The sequence below is a fragment of the Diabrotica virgifera genome, chromosome 6, assembly GCF_917563875.1.
Source record: "Diabrotica virgifera virgifera chromosome 6, PGI_DIABVI_V3a".
NCBI lineage: Eukaryota > Metazoa > Arthropoda > Insecta > Coleoptera > Chrysomelidae > Diabrotica > Diabrotica virgifera.
The window spans coordinates 137941529-137969226 of NC_065448.1; the positions used below are offsets into that span (position 1 = coordinate 137941529).

The 27698-nt window shown below is 33.0% G+C and overlaps 2 protein-coding genes across 5 annotated transcripts in view; one reads left to right on the top strand and one right to left on the bottom strand.

Moving 5' to 3' along the window:
* LOC126886882 (zinc finger protein 226-like) overlaps window positions 1–27698 on the bottom strand; it is an 88267-nt gene that overhangs the window by 23337 nt on the left and 37232 nt on the right. Inside the window, exon 2 of one of the 3 annotated variants that reach the window (XM_050654022.1) lies at window positions 23750–27381. The exons of 1 other annotated variant lie outside the window; for it this stretch is intronic. In XM_050654022.1, the coding sequence (XP_050509979.1) occupies window positions 26084–27381 (1298 nt within the window). In that variant the 3' untranslated portion in view covers window positions 23750–26083. Of the gene's footprint in view, window positions 1–23749; window positions 27382–27698 lie in introns of those variants that run through there. One more of the 3 variants, XR_007698808.1, reaches the window with a different exon arrangement.
* Window positions 1965–7781, top strand: LOC126886881 (uncharacterized). Of its 2 annotated transcripts, none has more exons than XM_050654021.1 (3): window positions 1965–2261; window positions 2621–3178; window positions 3535–7781. In XM_050654021.1, the coding sequence occupies exon 3, from the start codon at window positions 3695–3697 to the stop codon at window positions 7553–7555; it is 3861 nt and encodes a 1286-aa protein (XP_050509978.1). In that variant the 5' UTR covers window positions 1965–2261; window positions 2621–3178; window positions 3535–3694; the 3' UTR covers window positions 7556–7781. The 2 variants fall into 2 exon arrangements, with proteins under 2 accessions (XP_050509978.1, XP_050509977.1); XM_050654020.1 differs by having other exon boundaries at window positions 3080–3178.

The following is a 27698-nucleotide window of genomic DNA, read 5'->3' on the forward strand; positions in this document are numbered from 1 at the left end:
AATTGACACAGAAAAATGAAATTTACCTCTCCGTAGATACGCCACTGCTAATATGGAAAGATATATTAGAAACTTTATTTAACTTTATTTAATAGCTAAATGATATATGGAAAAATATTAGAAACTTTGCTTAATAGCAAAGCAATTAGAAGGTAATTTAAAAAATACGTCACACTAATTGATGGAGAAAATACAGTAATTAAAGACCCATCAATATAATTACTGGATTTTGATATAAAAACGAGAAAAGTAGTGAAAATATTGTATTCGAGATTTCGAGGCAGTTAAGTACATTTGGTATATTGTGAACATAGCAGTAAGGTGAGTACTATTTTTACTTTATTCTGATTTTTTATTTATATTCGTACCTTATATGCCATTTTTTCTGTTTTATTTTTCTAGTATTTCTAGATATTTTTTGCTTCTTATATATGAGAGTTTGCTTCTTTGTTCCTGAAGCTGAACTGATTTTCACGTATCCGTATATCAATTGGTCATATGTGATAGTTGTATTGCTCTTGATACATTGTTGTCTCTTTTTTGTAAATACACTGCTTCTCCATTCATCTGGCTTTGTCCAACTTCCATAATTCTACTAAATAAACCTATATAAAAAGCATGGAAAACGAGTTGCAGCAATTCATATCTCTCGCTCTTTCTTACAATGTGTCAGAGGCATTCGATTTTATTGTGGTTACCAGCTCTTTTTCTTTTTTAATTCTTAATAAAATGATCTAATTAGTTACGTGATGGGAATAAGATATATACAAAAATATGAAAAAAATGTTTTATTTCTTTGGAATAAAATAAAAAAGCCAAGTTGGTTGACTGGTTTAAAGCTTTGCAGTGCAGGAGATTTGAACCTATGGTCTAACACTTACTTATTTTCAATGCAATTTAACAAAGCCTTAAATCACTCAACCAACGTGGCTTTGGAACTTTGCTCTAAAAAATAACGATGATATTCACATGTTACGACATTCATATTGATAATAAAAAGAAATAAATATTTTCAAATAATATTTTATTCAAAATACTGTTATTTAGAGTGTGAGCTTTGGTACACGACACCCATATAAAAAGCGTGGCTGTCCCCTCCTTCCTTCTTTCAGCCAACGTCTCCAGTCCTTTCTGTGCTGACATTCTCCATCTCGTCTTTTCTTTTAGATATATATTTTTGTATTTTTGTTTCTGTTCTGACAACAGCATTTCCTGTCTTTATTTTTTAAGTGCTTGAATTACTTCGGAGGGAATGAAGTTGCATGAAGTCTTGCATTGCAGAGTCATAATTTCTCGATTTTTTTATTTATACATATTCACAATATATTTTAGTCTGATTTTAGCTTATATTTGTAACTTTGGATATACGTAATTTTTTAGTCGAATTCTATTTATCTTTGAACCTTAATCTATCCAAAATTTCGATAAATCCTCAGCCCTATTTTTTCAAATTATTTTAATTAAACTAAAAGACTTTTGTTTAAAAAATTTGCAATATTCTTTCTATTAGAGTCCTTCCTCTATCTATCATAGGATTTTTACAGCTGTCACCGCCTTCCTTCTTTCAGCCAACGTCTCCAGTCCTTTCTGTGCTGACATTCTCCATCTCGTCTTTTCTTTTAGATATATATTTTTGTCTTTTTGTTTCTGTTCTGACTCAACAGCATTTCCTGTCTTTATTTTTGAAGTGCTTGAACCACTTCGGAGGGAATGAAGTTGTATATAGCAAAAAATAAAAGTCGTCTGTTGTTTTGTTTCTGTTGTATCTAGAGCCTTCTAGAGTTGCAGTAGATTAAAATCCTATATTTTAGTTTTTAGTATTTCTCTTAGAACTTTTTTGTTCTTTTTCTTCTGTTTTGTCCAGTGCCCAAGAGCGTTGCAGCAGATTAGAATTTTTAGTATTTTATTCATACATATTAGTTATATCTTTGCTTACATTCGTAACGTATGTATGTGTAATTTTCTCGATCGAATTACTCTAACTAAACTAAAAGACTTTTGCTTTGAATTTTTTATTAGAGACCCTTCGTTTGGATATATATGTTTTGTGTCGGTTCTATTCAGAGTCTCGTAGCGTTGCTTCAAATCTCGCAATATTTTTTCTATTTTATCGATTTTTTCGAAGAGTCAAGTTGATTATAGCAAGTTGTTATTGTTTTAGGTGGATTTAGCAAAAATAAAGCAAGGTTTCATCCATTGCAGTGGAAACGAACATCCAGCAGCCAAATTAGAAATCGTTGAAACTTAGAATAAAAAAGAGGGTAAGTGATTTTGTTTTTGTAAACCATACATATAATATAGTGAAATACGCAGCGGGTTCGAAAATCGCAATAGCGATGCATTTTTTTTTTTTTTTTCTATTTCTCAATTTTTTTCGTTCTATTTTCAAAGAGAGTGAATTTTAGTATAGCAAGGTGTTATTGAGAGTTTTGCTTCGAATTACATTTTTTTGCATCGAAATTTTACAACATATTTCTATTCGAGAGCCTCCTATTAGATATGTTTTTTGTCTTTTTGTGTGTTTTCTACAGCCGGTTCGAAAATCGCACTAGCAATGCATTTCTTTTTCGATTTTTTCGAAGAGAGTGAATTTTAGTATAGCAAATTGTTATTGTTTTAGGTGGATTTAGCAAGAAATAAGCAAGGTTTCATCCATTGCAGTGGAAACGAACATCCAGCAGCCAAATTCAAAATCGTTGAAACTTAGAATAAAAAAAAAGGGTAAGTGATTTTGTTTTTTTTTTTTAACCATACATATAATATAGTGAAATACTTAAGCAGCGGGTTCGAAAATCGCACTAGCGATGCATTTTTTTTTCTATTTTTCGATTTTTTTCGTTCTATTTTCAAAGAGAGTTAATTGTAGTATAGCAAGTTGTTATTGAGAGTTTTGCTCCGAATTACATTTTTTGCATCGAAATTTTACAACATATTTCTATTAGAGAGCCTCCTATTAGATATGTTTTTTGTCTTTTTTGTGTTTTCTACAGCCGGTTCGAAAATCGCACTAGCAATGCATTTCTTTTTCGATTTTTTCGAAGAGAGTGAATTTTAGTATAGCAAATTGTTATTGTTTTAGGTGGATTTAGCAAGAAATAAGCAAGGTTTCATCCATTGCAGTGGAAACGAACATCCAGCAGCCAAATTCAAAATCGTTGAAACTTAGAATAAAAAAAGGGTAAGTGATTTTGTTTTTTTTTTTAACCATACATATAATATAGTGAAATACTTAAGCAGCGGGTTCGAAAATCGCACTAGCGATGCATTTTTTTCTATTTTTCGATTTTTTTCGTTCTATTTTCAAAGAGAGTTAATTGTAGTATAGCAAGTTGTTATTGAGAGTTTTGCTCCGAATTACATTTTTTGCATCGAAATTTTACAACATATTTCTATTAGAGAGCCTCCTATTAGATATGTTTTTTGTCTTTTTTGTGTTTTATGCAGCGGGTTCGAAAATCGCAGTAGCGATGCATTTTTTTTTTCAATTTATTCGAAGAGAGTGAATTTTAGTATAGCAAGTTGTTATTGTTTTAGGTGGATTTAGCAAGAAATAAGCAAGGTTTCATCCATTGCAGTGGAAACGAACATCCAGCAGCCAAATTCGAAATCGTTGAAACTTAACTTAACTAATCGTTGAATAAAAAAGAGGGTAAGTGATTTTGTTTTTTTATAAGCCATACAATATAATATTGAAATGATTAAGGAAATAGTTAAGCAGTCGGATAATCTATTATTAACTATTAAAAGACTTCGTAAAATAATTTTTGATAAATTTACTCAAAATGATGCTAAAGTATGGTTAAAGCGATTAAATGCACATATTTGCAAATGTAATAATTTAATTAAAGCTAAAAAATTACCCATTGGAACTGCTAAAAAATTACAATCAAACGTAGGACATTTTAAACATTTTCGAAGAATAATTTTAAATTTTAATAGACGTGTTGGTCTAGGACTTAATTCAAAATTACGAAATAGAGTAAAATGGGAAAATGTCGCTTCAAGTTTTGCAAGTCGGATTAAGACAGGGGTTATAATAAATTTATATCATAAGGATGTAGGACCGTTTTTGAATGATGCTTTTACCATATTTAAACAAAAAGTTAAAACTGTTTTGAAATCTAATAGAGTACTTAAAGTCAACACTACTTTGTGGGGGGAATTTATTAAAAAGACAGGTGATAGTGAGAGTTTAGATTTGATACATTTTAGCACTAAAAATGTCATTATAGATAGTTATTCAACCGATTTACACATTTGGTTTAGCGAAAATGTTAAAGATATAATTTTTAAAAAAATGTCTGAGTTTGCAGAAAAAGGTTCAGGTGCCGCTCTCTCTAAAGTAATCTCATTAGAAGTTAACATCAATAAAGTCGAAATTGGGAACGGATCATCGTACATTAAACTTCCTGAACAAATTCAAAAGCGTCGAGCATGTATAAATATCAAAAATTACGATCAAAATTGCTTTTATTGGGCGATTATTAGCTCTCTTTATCCAGCTAAAATACATACAGAACGTACATCGGCATATCCATATTACAGTACGGCGTTGAAAACGGAGGACTTGGAAGCTCCAATGCCTTTAAGTCATATTACAAAATTTGAAAAAATAAATACTATATCAGTGAATGTTTATGCTTTGGAATTAAACCAAGTTAAGGAAAAACAATTTTACGAAGTAGTACCTGCTAGACTTACACAAAACAAGCTTGATAGACATGTAAATTTGCTTCTAATTCAGGATAAATATTTTCCAAAGTTAAATGATTACGACGCTCCTCCTAGTGACGATGAAAATATTGAAATAAAATATCATTATTGCTGGATTAAAGATATGTCTAGGTTGTTAAGTTCTCAGTTAAGTAAAAACTCAAATAAAAAATATATTTGTGATCGCTGCATGAATTATTTTTACAGCGGGAATAAACTTGCGGAGCACGAAGAGTTCTGCAGAGACATAAACAAATGTAAAATGACTGTTCCCAAATACGATCATGTTGCTTTTAGAAATTTCACATACAAACAAACCACTCCCTTTATCATATATGCTGATTTTGAATGTCAGTTACATAATTTTACAGATTCTAATGTAAAACTGAGCAAAACAGCAAAATACCAAAAGCATGTACCTTATAGTGCAGGCTATTACTTTAAATGTGCTTACGATGACGGCTTATCATATTTTCGAAGCTACAGAGGTGAAAATTGCATGGAGTGGTTTGCAAAAGAAATGGCTGAAATATCCAAATTTGTCGATTCTAAAATAAAATCAATTGTACCTATGGTTAAAAAGCCTAGTACAAGTAAGGCAACTGTCTGTCATATTTGTGAGAAACGCTTTTTAGCTACAGATATAATTGTGGTAGATCATGATCATTTTACCGGAGAGGTAAGAGGATTTGCACACCAAGCATGCAATTTAAACTTCAGAAAGGTGTTTGTTGTGCCAGTAGCCTTCCATAATTTTAGTGGATATGACTCACATTTCATGATTATCGATTTATGCAAACATGGGCACCTGAGCTTACTTCCTATTAATAAAGAAAAATATATTTCTTTTACTCTACATTCAGATGAGCATAAAATTAGACTAAGATTTATCGATACTATGAGATTTATGGGAGCTTCACTCGATGAATTAGCATCACTTTTAGATACTTCAGAGAAGAAGATTTTAAAACAAGAATTTTACAGTTTAGATGATAATGCATTTAATTTATTAACTTGCAAAGGAGTATTTTGCTATGATTATGTTGATAGTTTGGAAAAATTAGAGGAAACTTCTTTACCTACAATTAGTCATTTTTATAATAAATTATGTGATGAACATATTAGCGAACAGAAGTATGCTCATGCGCAGAAAGTTTGGTCTACATTTGAATGTAAAAATTTGGGAGAGTATAGCGATTTGTACTTAAAAACAGATATTTTGCTTCTGGCTGATGTATTTGAACAATTTAGACAAAAATGTAGGGATACGTACCATTTAGATCCTGCGTGGTATTATACCATACCAGGTTATACATGGGACTGTATGCTTAGGTATACAAAATGTAGATTAGAGTTATTAAAAGATGTGGATATGATTTTGTTTATTGAAAAAGGCATAAGAGGCGGAATATCTGTGTGTAGTAACCGATTTTCGGAAGCTAACAATAAGTACATGTCGACATATGACCCCACACAGCCCTCTAAGTACATCATGTATTTAGATGTAAATAATCTCTATGGTTGGGCTATGAGTGAATATTTACCCTTTGGAGGATTTAAGTGGATTGAAGATGTAACCAAATTTGGTGTAGCATCTAAATCCACTAAACTTCCCAAGGGGCATATTGATATTATGTCAATTCCGAATGCTGCGAAGGAGGGCTATTTCTTTCAAGTTGACTTAGAGTATCCACTTGAATTACACGACAAACATAAAGATTTTCCATTTGCTGCCGAACACCGCATTCCTCCCGGTTCAAAACTACCAAAATTATTGCCAACTCTTTTTAATAAGTCAAAATATATTATTCATTATAGAAATTTAAAGCAGGCTTTATCTAACGGATTAATTTTAACTAAAATACATAAAGTTTTGAAATTTAATCAATCTGCATGGCTGCGGCCCTATATTGAGTTAAATACTAACTTACGGGCTGCATCTAAGAGCAGTTTTGAGAAAAATCTCTATAAAATGATGAACAATGCTGTGTTTGGTAAGACCATGGAGAATATAAGGAGGCATAGAACTGTAAAAATATGTAAAAATTGGAATGGAAGGTATGGAGCCAAAAACTTGATTGCAAGTATTCGGTTTCACAGTCGTACTATCTTTAGTGAAAACCTGGTGGCCATCGAACTAACCAAATCAGTAGTGTGTTTTAATAAGCCTCTGTATATAGGTGCAGCAATCCTAGACATATCAAAATTATGTATGTATGATTTTCATTACTCCTTCATGCTTCCAACGATGGGAGAAGAAAATTGTATGTTATTGTACATGGATACAGATAGCTTCATCTATGAATTACAGTGTTTAGATGCATATAAGGAGGTTTTAAAGGCACACAACTCTAAATTCGATACATCTGACTATTCGGAAAATAACCCGTACATGATAGAACGGTTAAATAAAAAAATCCCCGGTCTAATGAAGGATGAAGCTAATGGAAAAATTATTACAAATTTTATTGGTCTAAGATCAAAAATGTATACATTTAAATTACAAACAACTGATGAAGAGAGAGAAAAAGAGAGAGAACGTTTAAAACTGAAACTAAACAAGGAACAAATTGATTGTGGTATTCAAAATTTAGGTATAACCAAAAAATCAAAAGGTGTAAAATATAATGTAGTCAAAAATATAATCACATTTGAAGATTTTGAAAATTGTTTAAAAGAATACAAAATTAAAAGCACAAACCAAAGGTGTATTCGGTCATATCAACATTCAGTATTCAGCATAGAGCAAACAAAAACGGCCCTAAGTCCTTATGATGATAAACGATATTTAATACCAGAATCCTTTAAGACGCTTCCCTGGGGACATTGTGATATACCATAATTTTTTAGCAAAAATATAATCGCTTTAAGACGCTGAGGGCATTTACTTGGATATTAAAAATGTGTATGGCTGGTGAAAAGACACAATCACTTTTCCTCAGTAATTTTTAATAAAATGACTATTGTACAATATTATTTTTTCATTATCCTTTTGTAAATATATTACGAAAATAAAACAGAAGTGTTAAATACATAATATTTATTAACAAATAAAGTTATTCAAGTCATTTACAACTTTAATTTTATAATAATATACATAGTCTCTCATAGCATGGCTTAACAAAGTATCTGCTGGAGAAATTTCACAAAACGCAGTCATAGCTTCAAACGGACCACATAAACTAGTATCTGTACAAAAATTCTGTTGCAAAAAATATACAACATTTGTATAATATGCATGAAAGTTTAAATTTTCCAACAACGATATGCGATGAGTCACTATACTGTGGTGTACTTGTAGAATTTGCGTAACATCATTTTCATCTAAATAGTATTCCACACCATGTTTTTCAATAACAAGGAACTTGATTGAATCCAACACCAATTGTCGTATCTTGCAGTAGTCTCCACACTGAAACTCGACAGGATCAAACTCGTCTGCATAGAAAAAATCATTCATCTTTTGTGAAAATAGGTTAATTATGTCACTCCACTCAAATTTGTCTATACTAATTCTTCGACCGTCGAATAATTCTTCTTTTATGGCATGTTGACATAAAATGACGGATGCCGTAAACTGTCTAGCTGGAGATAGACCAACTTTAATTATGTAACTATCTAGTGGAAATGAGGCTTCTAACAAGTAGTATGGTTCATTCTTCGCAGCTTCTTCGAATTTTGCTAAAACTTGGTCTAGTTCGGCACCATAATTGATTTCACTTGATGAATCATCGAATACCACAATAGAACTTGATGAACTATAACCACTATCTTGAGAACTCATGTTGAAGAGCGAGGTGAACTAACTGAGAGCGAGGTTGCTGAGCGGTCTTTTATATTGCGTCCCTCCTCTTCAAGGTTGCATTCGCATTAAAAAGTACTAAACCACATCTTTATTATTAATCCAACTATTATGTTTACTATCGAGACCCAGCCATTGAACATACATCTTATTTCCGCGTCTGTGCAATACTTTTTCAATTAAGTAAATGTCTGTATTTTTTGTTTTCTGTAATTCTTCTTCGTAGAATCCTCCTCTAATAGGCGCTCCAGTAATATCTTCAATCAAATATGTTGTGGGATTTGTTATTTTAATTTCAGTAATTTTAAATAGTTCTGTTGTCCAATTTGGCTTATATCCCTTATCAAAAAGGTGTTTATTTTTACTAATACGCACCATATCACCAACTTTCAATTTTCTTGTACCTGATATTTTCAAGTGAGTGTAATATTTTCGTAAGATTTCTTTTTCGTTAGATTTATTAACATCAATAGGTCTAAGTCGAATTTTGCTGTGTTTCGTGTTATTGTAGTCTTTTGTAATTTGAGGCAATGTATCTATCCATTTGTAAGTACCATTAAGACTGAAATACTTGTAAAGTTTTTCCTTCAATGTTCGAATAATTCGTTCACATATGGCTGCTTTTTTAACACTAAAGGTATTATAGTGATTAATACCATGTTTTCTTATGAGGTTTTGAAACTTGGAATTGAAAAATTCTGTACCTTGGTCTGTTTGTAAATTTTTCGGAACTCGTTGAGTTTGATTTAAAATATCTGCAAACGTCTTTGTTATTTCCTCCCCTGTTTTTGTCTTTAATGGTCGAGTCCACACAAATTTTGAAAAACAGTCAATTACGACAAGAATGAGCTTGTAAGATTTATTTTGATTGGCATAGGATCTCATCTCAGCAATATCCATTTGCCATAAATCATCTAGTCCTTTAATGACGGTTCGTCGACGAGGATAATTTTTTCGTGCTGGTTTATGTAATTCGTTGACCAATTGTTGTTTTTCTTTAGACATTACGAATTTAAACTTAAGACGATTGTCCCATGAAGTAATGTTATCTACTGCGTTCTGTAATGTAGGTTACATTTGATTTATTAAGTATTTTCGATGGGAAATTATTTTTCAGGACAACATTTGATTTATTCTCTTGTTAGTCTTATTTACTGTCAAGGTATTTTCTGTAGCTTTTTGTAGATTCAATGCCTTGTTAATCCTATCTACTGTCACGGTATTTTCTCCAACAGATTCTTGTTTTATTGCATTCTGGATACTTACTGCTTTTTGTAAATCATTCATTTCTTTTGTTAAATCAGATATTTTCAAGACAGCCAGTTTATTTGCATCAGATAACTCATTATTTTTTTTATTAAAATTGCTTTCAATCTTCCCGATGGAGTTTTGAAAGTCAGAAATTTTTTGTTCAAGTTGAGTATCTTTTGAACTATATTCTTTTTGCATCAAGGTAATCTCTTTTCGCAGAAAATTTTTTATATTTGCAATGTGGTCATCTACATATTTCTTGTTGGAAAGATGTATACCTGATACAGGAGGATCTCGTTTAATATCCTTATTTACTGCATGTATCTGGTTTTGTAAATCTAAAATGGATTGTTTGAAGCCTTCACGCAGCTTTTGAATAGCTTGTTCATTAGAACGATAATGATGACGACCAAACTTATCAACACTCATGTTGGAAATGATGTCTAATCTGACCTAACATTAATATATAATATCTGCTTCACGTAATTCGTTGATAATGGCAACAATTTCGTTACTATGGGATGTGTTTCCTGCTTCTTGGGAAGCAATCAACAATTCGAGTCTATCACATAGTTCATTTGGATCATCCCAATATACATATTCAATAGGATTATCGTTGTAAATCAAATGAGAAGCATCGATGAACCCTGATCCTTTGGAGGTAGATGAAGTTGCTGTCGATGATGAACGAGTTGCTTTTACTACTTCTAAAGGCGATTTCTTTGATGTAGTAGACCGAGTTTTCGGTGGTGAACGAGTCGCTTTCTCTTGACCTTCGAGAGACAGTTTCTTTAATCTAGTAGATTTAATTTTCGGTGATTGCTTCTTTGCTTTTTTAGGTTTAAACAACGGTTTGACAATATTAAGATATTTTTCTGCAGTTGCACCGTTAAGATGGCCTATGGAATTGTGATGAACTAAATCTTCATTTTCATGATTCGTTGATACTGTATCGGAAAAAACATCGTCATCGCTATCTTCTTTTTTCACCTCTTCTTCTGATTTCATCTCTTCCTTTTTGACGTGTTTAAGCTTCTTATTAATAGCATGATGTGAAGATTGTGCAATATCTTTTAGTGGTTTAGTTATGGGTTCAAAGAGTTTATTTAGCGTCTCGTCTTGTTCTGTCCTACCTAGCTTTAATGCCAAATACTTTTTGCGAATGACTCGAGCTAATTCAGCAACTTTACGCTTGCGTGCAGCTACCTCTTTGTCTAACATGTTGTTATGGAATGCGTGTATTTCGATCATAACTACAATTTTATAAACTTGTCGAAGCCTAAACGATATCGTCCGTTAGAAATATCGAAATCCTTAACAATTACGAACGTGCCATACCTATCCTGCCAACATTCAGAACAAATTTTTTTAAATTGAACAAATGTCATGTCAGGTGAGACGTGATCATCAAAGACGTGTTTTAAATTGAGCTCATCCTGTTTAAACAATACAATAAGGTTGGCATTATCACGCAGGAGTTGTTTGCCTGCTCGACTGTATGATTGACATATGTATGCACAATCGATATCTTTATGTCTTCCCATGCAGTAATATTCACGTATTGTTTGTTGTGGATCCGTAGATACGTCATCAAATATGAATACTGAGTTGGGTTTAGCTTCGTCAGGACTTATTACGGCATCATTGTCTTTAAATGGAAAATAACCAACCTCTTTCACAGATTCCAACACTTCCTTCAAAAACTGATACTTGGGTTGAAACAACGATTTTGAATATACGTAAACATTTTTGAATTTAGCGCCATTTAGATCAAACAGTAATGCTAGCATAGCATTCGTTTTTCCACATCCACTTGGGCCACATACGATAGCACGAAAAGAATGTGGTAGCAATACACCATGTTTACTGATTCTTGCCACGTTATCGACAAAATCCAAGTTCTCCACTGCTAGTGTCTTATCTTGTTGAATGACCTTCATATTGTGATTAAGATGTATTTTATACGCTTGGTTATATAAAGAAATTTTTCAAGAAGCGATTCATTTCAATGTTAGTCGTTCAAGGTGAAGGAGTGTTGAATTCTCTGATCAACAATATACCGTTTGAATTGCATGCCCCTGGTTACCAGTATCTAGGACCTGGAACTAAATTACAGAAACGTCTAGCTCGTGGAGATCCAGGGATAAATCCATTAGATCGAGCTGCGAGAGATCATGATATTGCATATTCTCATAGTAATTCATTGAAAGATAGACATAAAGCAGATTGGGTATTGGAAAACAAAGCGTGGGAACGAGTTACAGCAAACGACGCATCTTTGAGTGAAAAAGCCACTGCCTGGTTGACTACTACAGCAATGAAAGTTAAACGAAAACTAGGTATGGGTATGAAACGTGGTAAAGGTGTTGGTTCATTTAAGCGACACGTGCTACAACCAATTATCAGAACGTTGAAACGAACTCCTCCATCACCAAATTTGCGTAAATCAGCTCTAGTTGCACTTGCAGCAGCTAGAACAGCCGTGAAGAATATAGGTGGGAAAAGAAATGTACGAGTTCCAAGAATCATTCCATTCGAATCAAAATCTGGTGGTATTTTACCTTTAATTCCCATCTTTGCAGGCTTATCAGCTCTTGGTAGTTTGGCTGGTGGTGCAAGTGCCATCGCAAAGACTGTAATTGATTCAAAGAATGCTCAAAAGAAACTAGAAGAGGACAAACGTCATAATAAAGCTATGGAGCATCTAGGCAAAGGATTATACCTTCGAAAAAACGCTAAAGGAGGCTTTGGATTATATTTAAAAAAGTCAAAAAACTACCGCTGAAGCTACCTAATAGACCTTTAACCAATGTGGACTTGAATAAATTTGTTAAACTACTTAAAATTCCAAATTTTCGTGGTGTGTTTATGAGAGATAATTTACCTCGTTACCCTCGTAAACATGAATGTGCTATAATTAATCTCGACATTTCAACAAACCCTGGTACACATTGGGTAGCTTACAGAAAGATAAACAAAGACATAGAGTATTTTGATTCATATGGTTGCTTGAAGCCACCTCAAGAACTAGTTTCCTATTTGAATGGTGGAAGAATTGCATATAATAACGATCAATATCAAAGTTATAACCAAATAAACTGTGGACATTTGTGCTTAAAGTTTCTGTATAATGGAAAATATAAGCGCTGATGTCTGGTATGAATTACCACAAGATATTCGCCATGCACTAGAATATTATTTACCTTGCAAGAAAGACTATAAGAAACACGTATGGTGCGATGTTTGTGGGACGATGGAAAGTGTATGTGTATTTTGTAGAATACCGTATTATGAACAAAATATAAATAAAACAAGAAAAACATGTAACATTATTCTAAGAAAAATAAAGAAATGTTTAACATATTTTAGTATTTAACTTACTGCACCTTTTTACCTCCTATCAGTCATGTCTCGATTATTGACCCTAACAAGTACTACAAACGAGTTTTCGTTTACTCCTCAAGTGCCTCTTGTGCTTGATCCGCTACGGCAGTATTATGTAGCAGTGTTGGGATTTCATACATTTAATTCAATTCCAAACATTGATGGTGAAAAGTTTTATTTCTATGAGCAGAATGATCGTACAAAGTTGCGTTATATCGAAATTCCATCAGGATCTTATGAAATTACCGATATCGAAGCATACATTCGAAATAAATTAATGGGTATATACAATTCGGTTCAGGAGTTCACTTTAAAACCGAACAACAATACGCTTAAATGTGAAATTTTCTGTCAAGATCATACCATTACTTTCGAGAAAGAAGATAGTCTTGGTAAATTATTGGGTTTCTCCTCAAATAGAGTGTTAAAATCAGGAAAAATGCATTCTTCGGACCAACCTGTAAATATTATAAAAGTATCAAGTCTACTATTTGAATGCAACATTACTGAAGGAGCCTTCTACGAAGACAGACCTGTACACACCATTCTGCATTTTCCGATAGGATCCTGGACGCCCATATAAAAAGCATGGAAAACGGAAAGTCTACCTTGGACAGAGGAGTCCTGTGATGGACATTTAAGTCAACCTTGGACAAAAATTCAATACAAATTAAATGGGTCAATTCTCTATTAGACATGATACAGTTTAGCTTGGACTGAACTATTCTAAATAAAATTCCAAGAGTTATCACATTCGAAAAGTGTTTTTTGTATTACGAAATAAAATACCAAGATGTTACATATTATTTATTAACAAATTATAATAATTCTAATAATTTTAAAATTGTTTCTCTTTGCAGTTCTGCCTTTTTATTTAAACCTAAATTCATTAGTTCACTAATAATTTTTCGTTTTTGATGCATTTTTTCCTTGTATGATTTTCGTATTGCCATCCCACGTTCACTTTTGTAAAATGTTCTTCTTTTTTCATTTGCTTCATTTTTCCTTCTAATACCTTCCTCACCTCTTTCACACTTGCAGGTTGATTTGACATGTAGTTCATGCTCTGATGTATATTTTTCTAAATTGCTAACGCCTCTGCTCGCTAGGGTAGAAATGTCTTTGCGTATACCTGCACAGAACTTTCCTCTCGAATGTAACCATTCTGATTTAAATACTCTTCTCTCGTAATGGGAGTGAGGTTTACCTAAAAGTCCATCTCCATCTCGACGAAGGGGTTTTTGACCATCAGCACAGGCAATGTATCTCAAAACACCAACACAATGATCCAAACAAATAATTTTTCTAAATGTAGTTTTTGGATGTAGTCTTTTCCCTGCACGTTGTAGTTTCTTCTTGTAAGCCAACATTGTAGATCCATTCGTAAAATGAATTAATGAATGGAGATGTTCGTGTGCAGTACTTCCGTCGTCTGCTACTAAATGACAACGGCAAATGGAATACCATTTTACATTAGGAGCACATGCTAGAAGAGAAAAATCACTCTCATTTAAGAGTAAATGATACCATTCTCTTGGTGACTCTTCGTAATCCTTCGCCATATCCGCCGGAGAAAGAGCATTAATGTCGTTGACACTCAAAAGAGCCAGATAGTCACTTTTTGACAAAATAGACATATTTTAACTAGATACTTAAGAACAAAGAACTGAACTCTGAAAGCTGTCTCACTAGACTAAAAGAGTCCTTACAACGTCGTTAAATTTATCTGCCAGTACAGCTTCCCCCACCCTAATTGATTACTTTACGCATGCGTCATTCACGCGGTCAAAGGTCAAAGTCTCGTTTTCTAGACCTGCAATAATTAACCAAGTTAATCCAACAATTTAGATATAAATTGCAGTTGCAGAACGTGGGGTTGTGATTTAGGTACTGTGTCAGAACAGCAGATCGAAATTGTTGGATTAACTTGGTTAATTATTGCAGGTCTAGACAACGAGACTTTGACCTTTGACCGCGTGAATGGCGCATGCGTAAAGATAAAAAGCATGGAAAATGGAAAGTTTACCTTGGACAAGTGACGGCAAGTCTCGTTGTCTAGACCTGCAATAATTAACCAAGTTAATCCAACAATTTCGATCTGCTGTTCTGACACAGTACCTAAATCACAACCCCACGTTCTGCAACTGCAATTTATATCTAAATTGTTGGATTAACTTGGTTAATTATTGCAGGTCTAGAAAACGAGACTTTGACCTTTGACCGCGTGAATGACGCATGCGTAAAGTATTCAATTAGGGTGGGGGAAGCTGTACTGGCAGATAAATTTAACGACGTTGTAAGGACTCTTTTAGTCTAGTGAGACAGCTTTCAGAGTTCAGTTCTTTGTTCTTAAGTATCTAGTTAAAATATGTCTATTTTGTCAAAAAGTGACTATCTGGCTCTTTTGAGTGTCAACGACATTAATGCTCTTTCTCCGGCGGATATGGCGAAGGATTACGAAGAGTCACCAAGAGAATGGTATCATTTACTCTTAAATGAGAGTGATTTTTCTCTTCTAGCATGTGCTCCTAATGTAAAATGGTATTCCATTTGCCGTTGTCATTTAGTAGCAGACGACGGAAGTACTGCACACGAACATCTCCATTCATTAATTCATTTTACGAATGGATCTACAATGTTGGCTTACAAGAAGAAACTACAACGTGCAGGGAAAAGACTACATCCAAAAACTACATTTAGAAAAATTATTTGTTTGGATCATTGTGTTGGTGTTTTGAGATACATTGCCTGTGCTGATGGTCAAAAACCCCTTCGTCGAGATGGAGATGGACTTTTAGGTAAACCTCACTCCCATTACGAGAGAAGAGTATTTAAATCAGAATGGTTACATTCGAGAGGAAAGTTCTGTGCAGGTATACGCAAAGACATTTCTACCCTAGCGAGCAGAGGCGTTAGCAATTTAGAAAAATATACATCAGAGCATGAACTACATGTCAAATCAACCTGCAAGTGTGAAAGAGGTGAGGAAGGTATTAGAAGGAAAAATGAAGCAAATGAAAAAAGAAGAACATTTTACAAAAGTGAACGTGGGATGGCAATACGAAAATCATACAAGGAAAAAATGCATCAAAAACGAAAAATTATTAGTGAACTAATGAATTTAGGTTTAAATAAAAAGGCAGAACTGCAAAGAGAAACAATTTTAAAATTATTAGAATTATTATAATTTGTTAATAAATAATATGTAACATCTTGGTATTTTATTTCGTAATACAAAAAACACTTTTCGAATGTGATAACTCTTGGAATTTTATTTAGAATAGTTCAGTCCAAGCTAAACTGTATCATGTCTAATAGAGAATTGACCCATTTAATTTGTATTGAATTTTTGTCCAAGGTTGACTTAAATGTCCATCACAGGACTCCTCTGTCCAAGGTAGACTTTCCGTTTTCCATGCTTTTTATATGGGCGTCCAGGATCCTATGTAAGGGATTTTATTTGAGATCATATTTAGAACGAATTATGGTAGATTCCTTCAGCGTAATATCGGTATCAAGACAAATTGGAATAAAAATAGCGAATTGGAATAAAAATGGTGAATTTAAATAAAAATTTACTAAAAATGGCGTCATCTAGCGGTTAATAGGTAAACTATGATAGATTTCTTCGACGTAATGTCAAGGAAAATTGGAATAAAAATGGTGAATTTGAATAAAAATGGTGAATTGGAATAAAAATGCCGAATATGTTGCGGTCGTAGATAAAATATAGTATGCAACTCGTTAAGCTTAGATTTCTGCACGTGATTGGTTTAAATAACATATTGTGTTATGGTCGTAGATAAAATATAGTATATGTAACATGTCGCTTTCCAACGATCCCTTTGTACGTCACGAGCCAACGCGCTCCTTTCCAATACCTCACACGTCGAACCAATAACAACGGAGATATGCTTTAGTGCCGTTTTGGCTATGCCGCCATCTTTGTTTTTTTGTGTTAACGTATTCGTTACCCCCTCCCCTTTCCTATGATACCTCACATGCCACGATCGAACCAATAACAACGGAGATATGCTTTAGTGCCGTTTTGGCTATGCCGCCATCTTTGTTTTTTGTGGTAACGTATTCGTTACCCCCTCCCCTTTCCGATGATACCTCACACGTCACGATCAGACCAATAACAACGGAGATATGCTTTAGTGCCGTTTTGGCTATGATACCATCTTTGTTTTTTGTGTTAACGTATTCGTTACCCCCTCCCCTTTCCGATGATACCTCACACGTCACGATCAGACCAATAACAACGGAGATATGCTTTAGTGCCGTTTTGGCTATGCCGCCATCTTTGTTTTTTGTGTTAACGTATTCGTTACCTCCTTCCCTTTCCTATGATACCTCACATGTCACGATCGGACCAATAACAACGGAGATATGCTTTAGTGCCGTTTTGGCTATGCCGCCATCTAAAAATACTGAAATGGAATAAAAATGGCGAATTGGTGGCGCCATCTAGCGGAAAATAACTATGGTAGATTCCATTATGGAAGATTCCTTGTGACGTCAGCATCTATCTCACTCTTACTCATTGGAAAGGTACTTCTCTCTCTAACACATTGATTTCCCTATCTTGATGGCAGAATCTGCTTTGTTCTTCTACTAACTTGATGTTTTATTAAATGTCCATGACAATCCTCACAGTAGTTCAACACAAATGGGTGAATATGCTGGAGTTTCCCAACGATCGGTATTACGTATTTTAAAAAAAGAAAAATACCATCCCTACAAAATTCAACTACACCAGGAATTAAACGACGACGATCCCGATCGCCGGCTTCAATTTTCTGAAATTATGCAGGATTTATGTATCGGCAATCCACGTTTCATCAATCAAATCCTCTTTTCCGATGAAGCCACATTTTTTTTACATGGTACCGTGAATCGTCAAAATTGCAGGTATTGGAGTCAAGAAAACCCACATTGGATGACTGAGGCACACACGCAATATCCTCAGAAAGTAAATGTATGGGCAGGGATCATCGATGACAGAATCATTGGCCCTTTTTTCTTTGAAGAAAATCTAACAGGAGAACGTTATTTAACTTTTTTGAGAAATCAACTTATACCTGTCCTTGCTAACATGTATCCAAATGCCAATAATGCAAATTTACCTAGTGACAATATCTGGTTTCAACAAGATGGAGCCCCTCCGCATTACGCACGTGAAGTACGTCAATTTTTAAATAATTGCTTTCCCAGGAGATGGATCGGAAGACGAGGTTTTATAGAGTGGCCAGCAAGGTCGCCAGATCTAACACCTCTAGACTTTTTCCTGTGGGGTTACATAAAATCAAAAGTTTATGTCAATAGACCCCAAAATTTACAGAACGTAAAAGATAGAATTAGGCATGAAATGAGTCTCATTACTCCAGAAGTCATCCGCAATGTACTGGATGAATGTGTCCGTAGATTCGCATATTGTCAAGAAACCGATAGAGGGCATTTCGAACATTTAATTTAAAATATTTATTATGCATATTTTGGTTACTTTAAGGTACGTTATGAATTAAATCATTAGTTGTAATTTGGTTGAATTTAAATAAAAAAAAAAATGTTTTTGTACCCTTAAAAAAATATTTTAGTTACAAATGTAATGTCGTTAAATAGAGAATTAAATTCTCCTTCAAATAAGGTGTCGCATTATACCCATTTCTATTTAAAAAAAATTAACGATTACGTCACTACACCCACACCGGTGACGTCATCCTTACTCCATGTACGTTATAAGATGGGTATTTTATAACAAAAATCGACCTGTTTCGGGATTACCCTCAAAACTCGACGGTTCTCGAAATAATGATAATATTCCATAATTTAGCCGTTCACTGTACATATACATTAAGTTCACTTAATTTTATTAACTAGCGGGTTTTATTGGTTGAATTTGTCTGTCGATATTTTAAGTTTTATGTCAGCTAATATATCGTGATGTTCCAACAATTTTTTTTAAATTTTGGTCCCTGTTGGGGGGAATTTTCCCATTTCCCCCCCTTGTAGACCCGCCACTGGTTCTCTCGAAAAATTGTAGTAAATCGTAATTGCAACAATTTCAGTTCTTACACTTTTTGTCGAAAAGTTGAAAATGGCGGAGATATTGAACAAAAACAATTGCTACAAAATCAATCAGGTCTTACGCTCGCACCTTTACCACATAAGTACTACCTTAAATATTGATTTTATCAAAAAAATGAACGGCATCAAAATTGTACAAAATTTAATTCTCTTCATTTTTGTATAGGTAAATATTTGTTGTAAAACTAATAATAAACGAGATAATTCAATAATTATGCTACAACTGTCACTATTTTCCCCTCATAACTCGGAAAATATCGACCGCACGAACAAAATTATAATAAATTAAATTATAGAAAATTGCATTTTCAACAATTTCAGTTTTTATACTTTTTGTCAAAAAATTGAAAATGGCGGAGATATTGAGCAAAAACGGTTCTCGTTTAAAATCAAGATGGCGGCTAACGCAACGGTGGAATTCAGTCGAGATTTTAAATTTATACTAATATTGATCCTCCCTAAAGATTAGAAAAATAAAATTTGGGGCAGCTCCTAATGCAAGGTCAAATGCTATCCCGACTGAGCTAATAGCTAAGTTCCCAGGAACTTAAATTTTCTTACGCACACACTATTGAGGTTTTTCCTCAGTGTGCACTCTCAAATGTTTATAAACTACTTTTTTCAGTAAAGTGCTTAAAACAAATTTCACATTCGTCCCAGCCATTTTTCAGGAGAGCAAAATGACTCTTTTTAAAGTAGCGAATGTGGCATTTTCGACAGTTCATATTGTTATAATTTTAACAAATTCATATTCGCAATCGCAATTAAATAGGAAAAAGATTAAAATAATTATGTTCTTACAAAATTTAATAATTGTAATTATAATGTTCTTACAAAAGTTTATTACAAATCATTTAAATGAAAATTAATAGGATATAATGGGAAAATTATATTTAAAAAAATGTTTATTAAAGGTATTTTTTGAAATTACGTATTGCTAGAAAATTAATGTAATTAGAAACGTAAAAACATAAATATTTTTTTATTTAGCTAATGCCTCGACAACTAATGACCATTGGCATGGTAGGTACGGTGACTTTTTGCAGTTAGGTACCTAGTGTCATGTGTAGTGTGTGTGTTGAGTAAGTGTCTTGTTACTTTGCAAAGTCGACGTCATTGTCTTTGCAAAGACAAAGAGACGCTAATTGTATCCGAACGTCTGCGGTCCCTCCGGTGAGTACCGATCCCAAAAGGACAGAAACTATCTTCATTTACTAATTTATAATAAACGAAAAATTTCTGACCCTGGTGAGAATAAATAAAAGTTAAAAATAATCACAATATATTAATTATGGAACTTCACGTCATGAGATACCTCAAGTATTCACTCATGGCCCTCAAATTATTGTACGTTTACGTATTGTACGCATAAACGTTTTCATTGTCGTCATTGTATTCAGTTGCGTCAGGTTCTATAAAGACAATCTCTGGCAGTACTAGATGTTGGTAAAAATTGATAATATTGGTGCTTTAGCCTTTTTATCTCCCCCCAAGTGTAGGGGAATTAGACAGTGTGGACCGCGTCCCAAAGGCAGCATTCTTTTTTTTTTTTGATAATTCTGGCTTTGACAACATCACGTTTATAGTTTAGCTATAAGTATCCATATAACTATATAATCAAATAATGAAAATCCGTTACAATGAAATCATAAACTGCCTCACAAGAATTTCTTGGAAGCGATACTGAAACAAAATTCGCACAAATTGTAAACACTTGCATTTTGTGTTGAGTGAATCGCTAAAAACCTCCTAGTTCCATTCTGTGGCGTACAGGCTATTTTTGGTTTATGTCAATTATCAGGTCAATATTAGACAGCAGATTTGTATTGTATATGAAAGATGTAAATGTTAGAGTTTGATTTAAATAAATGTAGAAAATAGGAAGAAAATATTATTTGCTCCAGATAATCCCAAGGGAAAATACTATGGATATCAAAAGGTTATGTGCCCAAGACGCTGATGACAAAAATAAAAGAAGGAATAAAAAAGTTTTGAGGTTATCCATCCAGAAACGTGACAATGAACAGTAAATCATATAACATTGAACTATTATCAAACGATAATTATCTTAATTGGAAGTTCCGAATGGAGATCATATTAGCAGAAGCTGGAGTGACAGATTATATTGAAAAATGTATAGATGCAGAAGATAACACCCTGACAGAACCTCAGAAGAAAGCACATAAAAGCAGTGATAACAAAGCAAAGTCTATAATAGTTCAGTGTGTTTCTGATGTCCATTTAGAAGTATTGCGAGAACAGAAGACGGCATATAATATGTGGAATGTTTTAAAACAAAAGTTTGCAAAGAAAGGGTTGCATGGGCAATTATATCTAAAAAGGAAATTATTTACCATGAAATTAAAAGGCGAATCTCTGCAACAGTTTTTAACCCAATTTGAAGATATTTTAAGACAACTAAAATCATCCGGAGTGGAGATCGAAGAAAAAGACTTAATATGTAATCTATTAATGGCACTCCCGAAATCTTATGAAACAGTGATCACAGTTATTGAAAATATAGAACATGCCTACCTAACATATGAAAATGTGAAGAAGAAATTACAGGGCGAAGAAGAAAAAACAGTTAGGAAGAAAGAGTTATGAGCCAGTTGAAAATCAGGCAGCGTTTAATACTATGAATGTAACTTGTTACAAATGCGGATTCCCCGGACACATTAAGAAGTACTGTACAAATACACAAAATGAAAATACCAGAGCTCACTTAAATTATGACGACCAAAATTATAGAAGAAACCATCAACCTGCAATGACACAAAACTATCAAGGTATGCAAAGAAATCAAAATAATTCTAGAGGGTACAATCACAGAGGAAGCTACAGAAGAGGTTATAATAATTCTAGAGGGTACAATCACAGAGGAGAATATAGAGCAGGAAGTAGTAATTTTACAGAACAGCGACCATTATAAGATCAAGTAGATGAAGTGTGTGGGGAAGTAAGTAAGGTACCCTTTTTGACCAAAAGCATCTATGACACTGAGTTAGAACATACTAATTTTAATTCTGTCACCTTTTTTATTGATTGTGGCTCTACGGACCATCTTGTAAATAATAAAGAAAAATTTTTCAGATATAATTATGCTAAAAGAACCCATTAAAATAGCAATTGCAAATAATGATGACTTTTTATTAGCTACTGGGGTAGGAAATATAAATGCAATAAGTCATGTTAAAAATAACAGAATTAAATGTGTAATTAAAAATGTATTATATGTTCCTAGTTTAAGAAAAAATCTATTAAGTGTAAAAAGATTAGAAATGTCCGGAATGAAAGTAATTTTTGCAGACGGTATAGTTAAATTTGTAAATGATAAAGGAATTATGGGAATAGGAAATAGAAATGACATAGAATAGAAACTTATATGAAATTACATTTGAGATTGATAAACATGAATGTCAAAATGTGGTTACTGAACATAATGAATTTTTACAATGGCATAAACGATTTGCACATATAAATTTTTCAGATCTTAAAAGTTTAATAAAAAACAAAATAGTAAATGGCATAGAAAATGTTCGAATATCAAATATTGAGTTTTGTGAACCTTGTGTAGAAGGGAAAATATCAAAAAGGCCATTTGGTACTAGAACTAAAAGTACGAGGTTATTACAAATAATATGTAGTGATGTGTGTGGCCCCATCACTCCAATTTGTCATGACGGTAGTAAGTATTTTGTTACGTTTATTGATGATTTTTCAAATTTTACTGCAGTATACCTATATGATAAAACAAAAGAATGAAGTTTTCCAAAAATTTGTAGAATTCTATAATATGGCAAAAGCAAAATTTGGTTTTGGAATTTCAAAATTAAGGTGCGATAATGGAGGTGAATATGTATATATCGGGAGAATTACGAAAATTTTGTTTAGATAATGGAGTTGTTTTAGACTATACTACACCATATACGCCACAACAAAATGGCAAAGCTGAAAGGAAAAATAGAATATTGGTAGAACGGGCTAGAACAATTATTTAAGAATTAGGGGTACCAAAACAATTATGGGGAGAAGCAATATGGTATTCAAATTATGTAATAAATAGATGTACAGCTAATACATTAAATGAAAATAAAACACCTGCTGAAATTTGGGACAACAAGAAAATGAATGTATGTAATCTTAGAGTATTTGGAAGTTTGGCAGACAGTCATGTAAGAAAAGAAGAAAGAGATAAGTTTGACTCGAAAGCAAATAAATGTATAATGATAGGATATGCTCCAACAGGATATAGGTTATGGGATATTGAAAAGAAAAGGTTATTGTATCGAGGGATGTCATTTTTAAGGAAAATTGTCTTTTTGTTTATGGTATGTAAAAGTAAAACAGAAATTGAAGTCGATGGAGAAACGTTGGAAGATGAATTAAATGAATCTGAGAATTCAGTAAAAATAACAAAGTTGAAAGTTTTGAGGAGAATGAGAACACGCATAAAAGGTATAGTGAAACTGAGAATAACCGAGAAAGCAGACGTCAGGTGAAACCCCATCCAAAATATGACGATTATGAGCTTTACATGGCATTTGCTGCAATGAGATTTATTGATGATGTTCCTGAGAACTTTAATGATCTAAGAAATAGGACAGATAAAATACAATGGGATCTGGCTATAAAAAGGGAACTCGATTCCATAGAACAAAAAAAAACTTAGTAATGGATAGGCCAAATGACAAAATATTAGATACCAAGTGGGTATTTAATTACAAGATGAATGAAGAGAAAGATGAGGATAAATATAAAGCTAGATTAGTAGTCAGAGGCTTTGCACAAGAAAATTTAGACTATAATGAGATACATTCATCAGTGGCGAGGTTAACAACTATCGGGGCATTATTAGATATCGGAAATCAATATGGTTATCATTTCAGACAGTTAGATGTTAAGACAGCATTTTTAAATGCAAAATTAAATGAGGATATTTACATTTATCCACCTGATGGATTTTTTATTAAGAATAATAAAGTTTTAAAGTTACAGAAATCTTTATATGGTTTAAAACAATCGTCTAAGTGTTGGAATAATGAAATAAATAATTATTTGATTGAATTAGGGTTTAATAGATCTATATGACCATTGTTTGCATGTATTAACTGAACAAAATACTAAAATATATTTACTGATATATGTTGATGACCTAATGATAGTAGGATCACACTTAACAAAAATTAATGAAGTTGTCAGCAAACTAATGAAATTTGAAATAAAGGATAAGGGGAAGCTTAAGAATTTTTTGGGAATTGAAATAGAATATAAAAGAGATATTGGAATTTTAAAAATAAATCACTCAAAATACATTGATAAAATTCTTAATAAGTTCAACATGATAGAATGTAAGGGTAGTAATTTACCAATTGACCAAAAATTAAAAATCGTTATATCTAATAATGATACCTTAACAACCAAGCCAATTAGGTAGCTTATAGGTTCTATTATGCATTTAATGTTAGCATCTCGTCCAGATATTTGTTATGCATTAAATTTCTTTAGTAGATATCAAGATAAAGCAACAGATGAAGTTTGGGTATATTTAAAAAGGGTATTAAGATATTTAAAGAAAACATGTGGGATTAGAATTTAAGCGGCAACACGATGAAAGTCTAATTGGCTTTGTGGATGCTGATTGGGGAAATGATGTAAATGACCGGAAATCTGTAACTGGGTATTTGTTCAAGCTATTTGGGAATACTATACATTGGGTTACTAAAAAGCAAAACTGTGTAACACTATCTACAACTGAAGCCGAGCTAGTTTCTTTATGTAGTGCTGTGAGTGAGGGCATTTGGTTAAAGAAATTAATGATGGATTTTGGAATTCATTTTGATAAAATAACTTACTTAGAAGATAATCAGGGATGCATTGCTCTTATTAAAAATCCAGAGAACAATCGTAAGGTTAAGCACATCGATTTAAAATATCATTTTGTAAATGAACAGTTTAAGAAAAATGAGATAGACTTGAAATATATCGATACAAAATGTCAGGAAGCCGATATTCTAACTAAAGGTTTACCATATATATCATTCTCAAATTTTAAATTGAATTTACGTCTTAGAGATTTTTAGCGAGGGAGGGTGTTGAGCGAATCGCTAAAAACCTCCTAGTTCCATTCTGTGTCATACAGGCTAGTTTTGGTTAATGTCAATTGTCAGGTCAATATTAGACAGCAGATTTGTATTGTATATGTAAGATGTAAATGTAAGAGTTTGATTTAAATACATGTAGAAAATAGGAAGAAAATATTTGCTCCAGATAATCCCAAGGGAAAATACTATAGATATCAAAATTTTGTTCTTCTCGACAGTTTAGCATTTTCGACAGTTGACAGATTATAATTGAATAACTGTTATAAATTACAACACAAACTAACGAATGTGATACATTCGACATTTAGCGGTGTATAATTAGTTTAGTTTTATACAAAACAAAAGTATCAAATATGTATATCATTTTCGTCAGTTTGCAGTGAACCAAATGGAAAAATGTTCATATTCGATAGTTTAAACAGCATATTTCCCGCGCTCCTAATCAAGCTACAATAATGAGAATTTGCCAGATGATGTATCACGAATAATGCGAGGACAAGGTATCGAATCTGAAAAACCCGATTTTTCACATTCGATAGTTGGAAATAGTAGGGATGATATGTGAGAGTTTTCGTCAGTGTACAATCTCAAATGTTTTTTCAGGTCACTTCTTTGGCCAAACTGCTTAAAACAAATTTCACACTTGAGTTTTTTCTCCAGTGTGGATTCTTATATGACATTTCAAATGATGTGCTGTGCTAAACGGTTTAAAACAAGTTCCACATGATGTGTAAAAGCCTTACACTTTAATGTGCGTTCTCGAATGTACTGTCAAGTTATCTGCTGTGCTAAACTGCTCAAAACATATACCACACTTGAACGATTTTTCTCCGGTGTGCAATCTCAAATGTTTTTTCAAACTACTTCTTTGGCTAAAGTGTTTGAAACAAATTTCACATTTGTACAGTTTTTCTCCAGTGTGCACTCTCAAATGTCTTTTCAAATTATTTAATTGGCTAAATTGATTAAAACAAATTTCACACTTGTAAGATTTTTCTCCAGTGTGCACTCTCAAGTGTTTTTTCAAATCACTTGCTGTAGTAAACTGCTTTAAACATATTTCACAATTGTACAATTTTTCTCCAGTGTGCACTATCAAATGTTTTTTTAAAGAACTTCCTGTGGTAAACTGCTTAAGACAAGATTCACATTTGTACGGTTTTTCTCCAGTGTGCACTCTCAAGTGTATTTTCAAATCACTTCTTGTAGTAAATTGTTTTAAACAAATTTCACATTCATAAGGATTATGTCCACTGTGTGTTCGCAAATGTGCTTTAAAATAAGTTGCTCTAGTAAATAACTTTGAACAAATTTCACACTTGTGAGGTTTTTCTCCAGTGTGGGTTATTGCATGATCTTTCAAATGATGTGCTGCACTAAACGACTTACAACAAATTTCACACGTGTAAGGCTTTTCACCAGTATGCGCTCTCAAATGTACTGTCAAGTTATCTGCTCTACTGAACTGCTTAAAACAAATATCACACTTGAAAGATTTCTCCCCAGTGTGCAATCTCAAATGAGTTTTCAAATTGCTTGCTTGAATAAATCCCTTAAAACAAATTTTACACTTGTAGGGTTTTTCTTCACTGTGTGTTCGCAAATGTGCTTTTAAATAAGTTGTTGTAGTAAATTCTTTTAAACAAATTTCACACTTGTAAGGTTTTTTTCCAGTGTGCACCAACAAATGTTGTTTCAAGTAACTTTCTGTAGTAAATTGCTTAAAACAAATTTCACACTTATGAGGTTTTTCTCCAGTGTGCACTCTCAAGTGTTTGTTCAAATCACCTTTTCTAGCAAACTGCTTTATACAAATTTCACACATATGAGGTTTTTCTCCACTATGTATTCGCAAATGCACTTTTAAATGAGATACTTTAGTAAATTGCTTGAAACAAATTTCACATTTGTAAAGTCTGTCTCCAGTCCTAATTTTCAAATTTTTGTTTAATATTTTTCCTTCAACCTGGTGGCGTCCTTTATGAGGCGAATGTAAGGTTTCCATAATTTTCATTTTGTTGTCCTCCTGGGAACAACCTGAAATACAAACCGACTATAAACATTTTACTGGAACACAAAAACTTTACTGGAAATATAGTCATAAATATACAGGGCACAGTAATTAAGCCAATAGAAAGAACTAGAACAGCATTTAACAATATGAAAAAAACTCCTCATAAGCAAAGATTCCTTGAAATAGAGCGATCTTTTTCGTGCTATATCAACAAAATATTTCGAGCCGATCTGGCCAGACAAACCAAGCCTTAAGGCTTTTCTTCAGTGTGCGCTCTCGAATGTACTTTCAAGTTATATGCTGTACTAAACTACTCAACACAAATATCATACAAATGTTT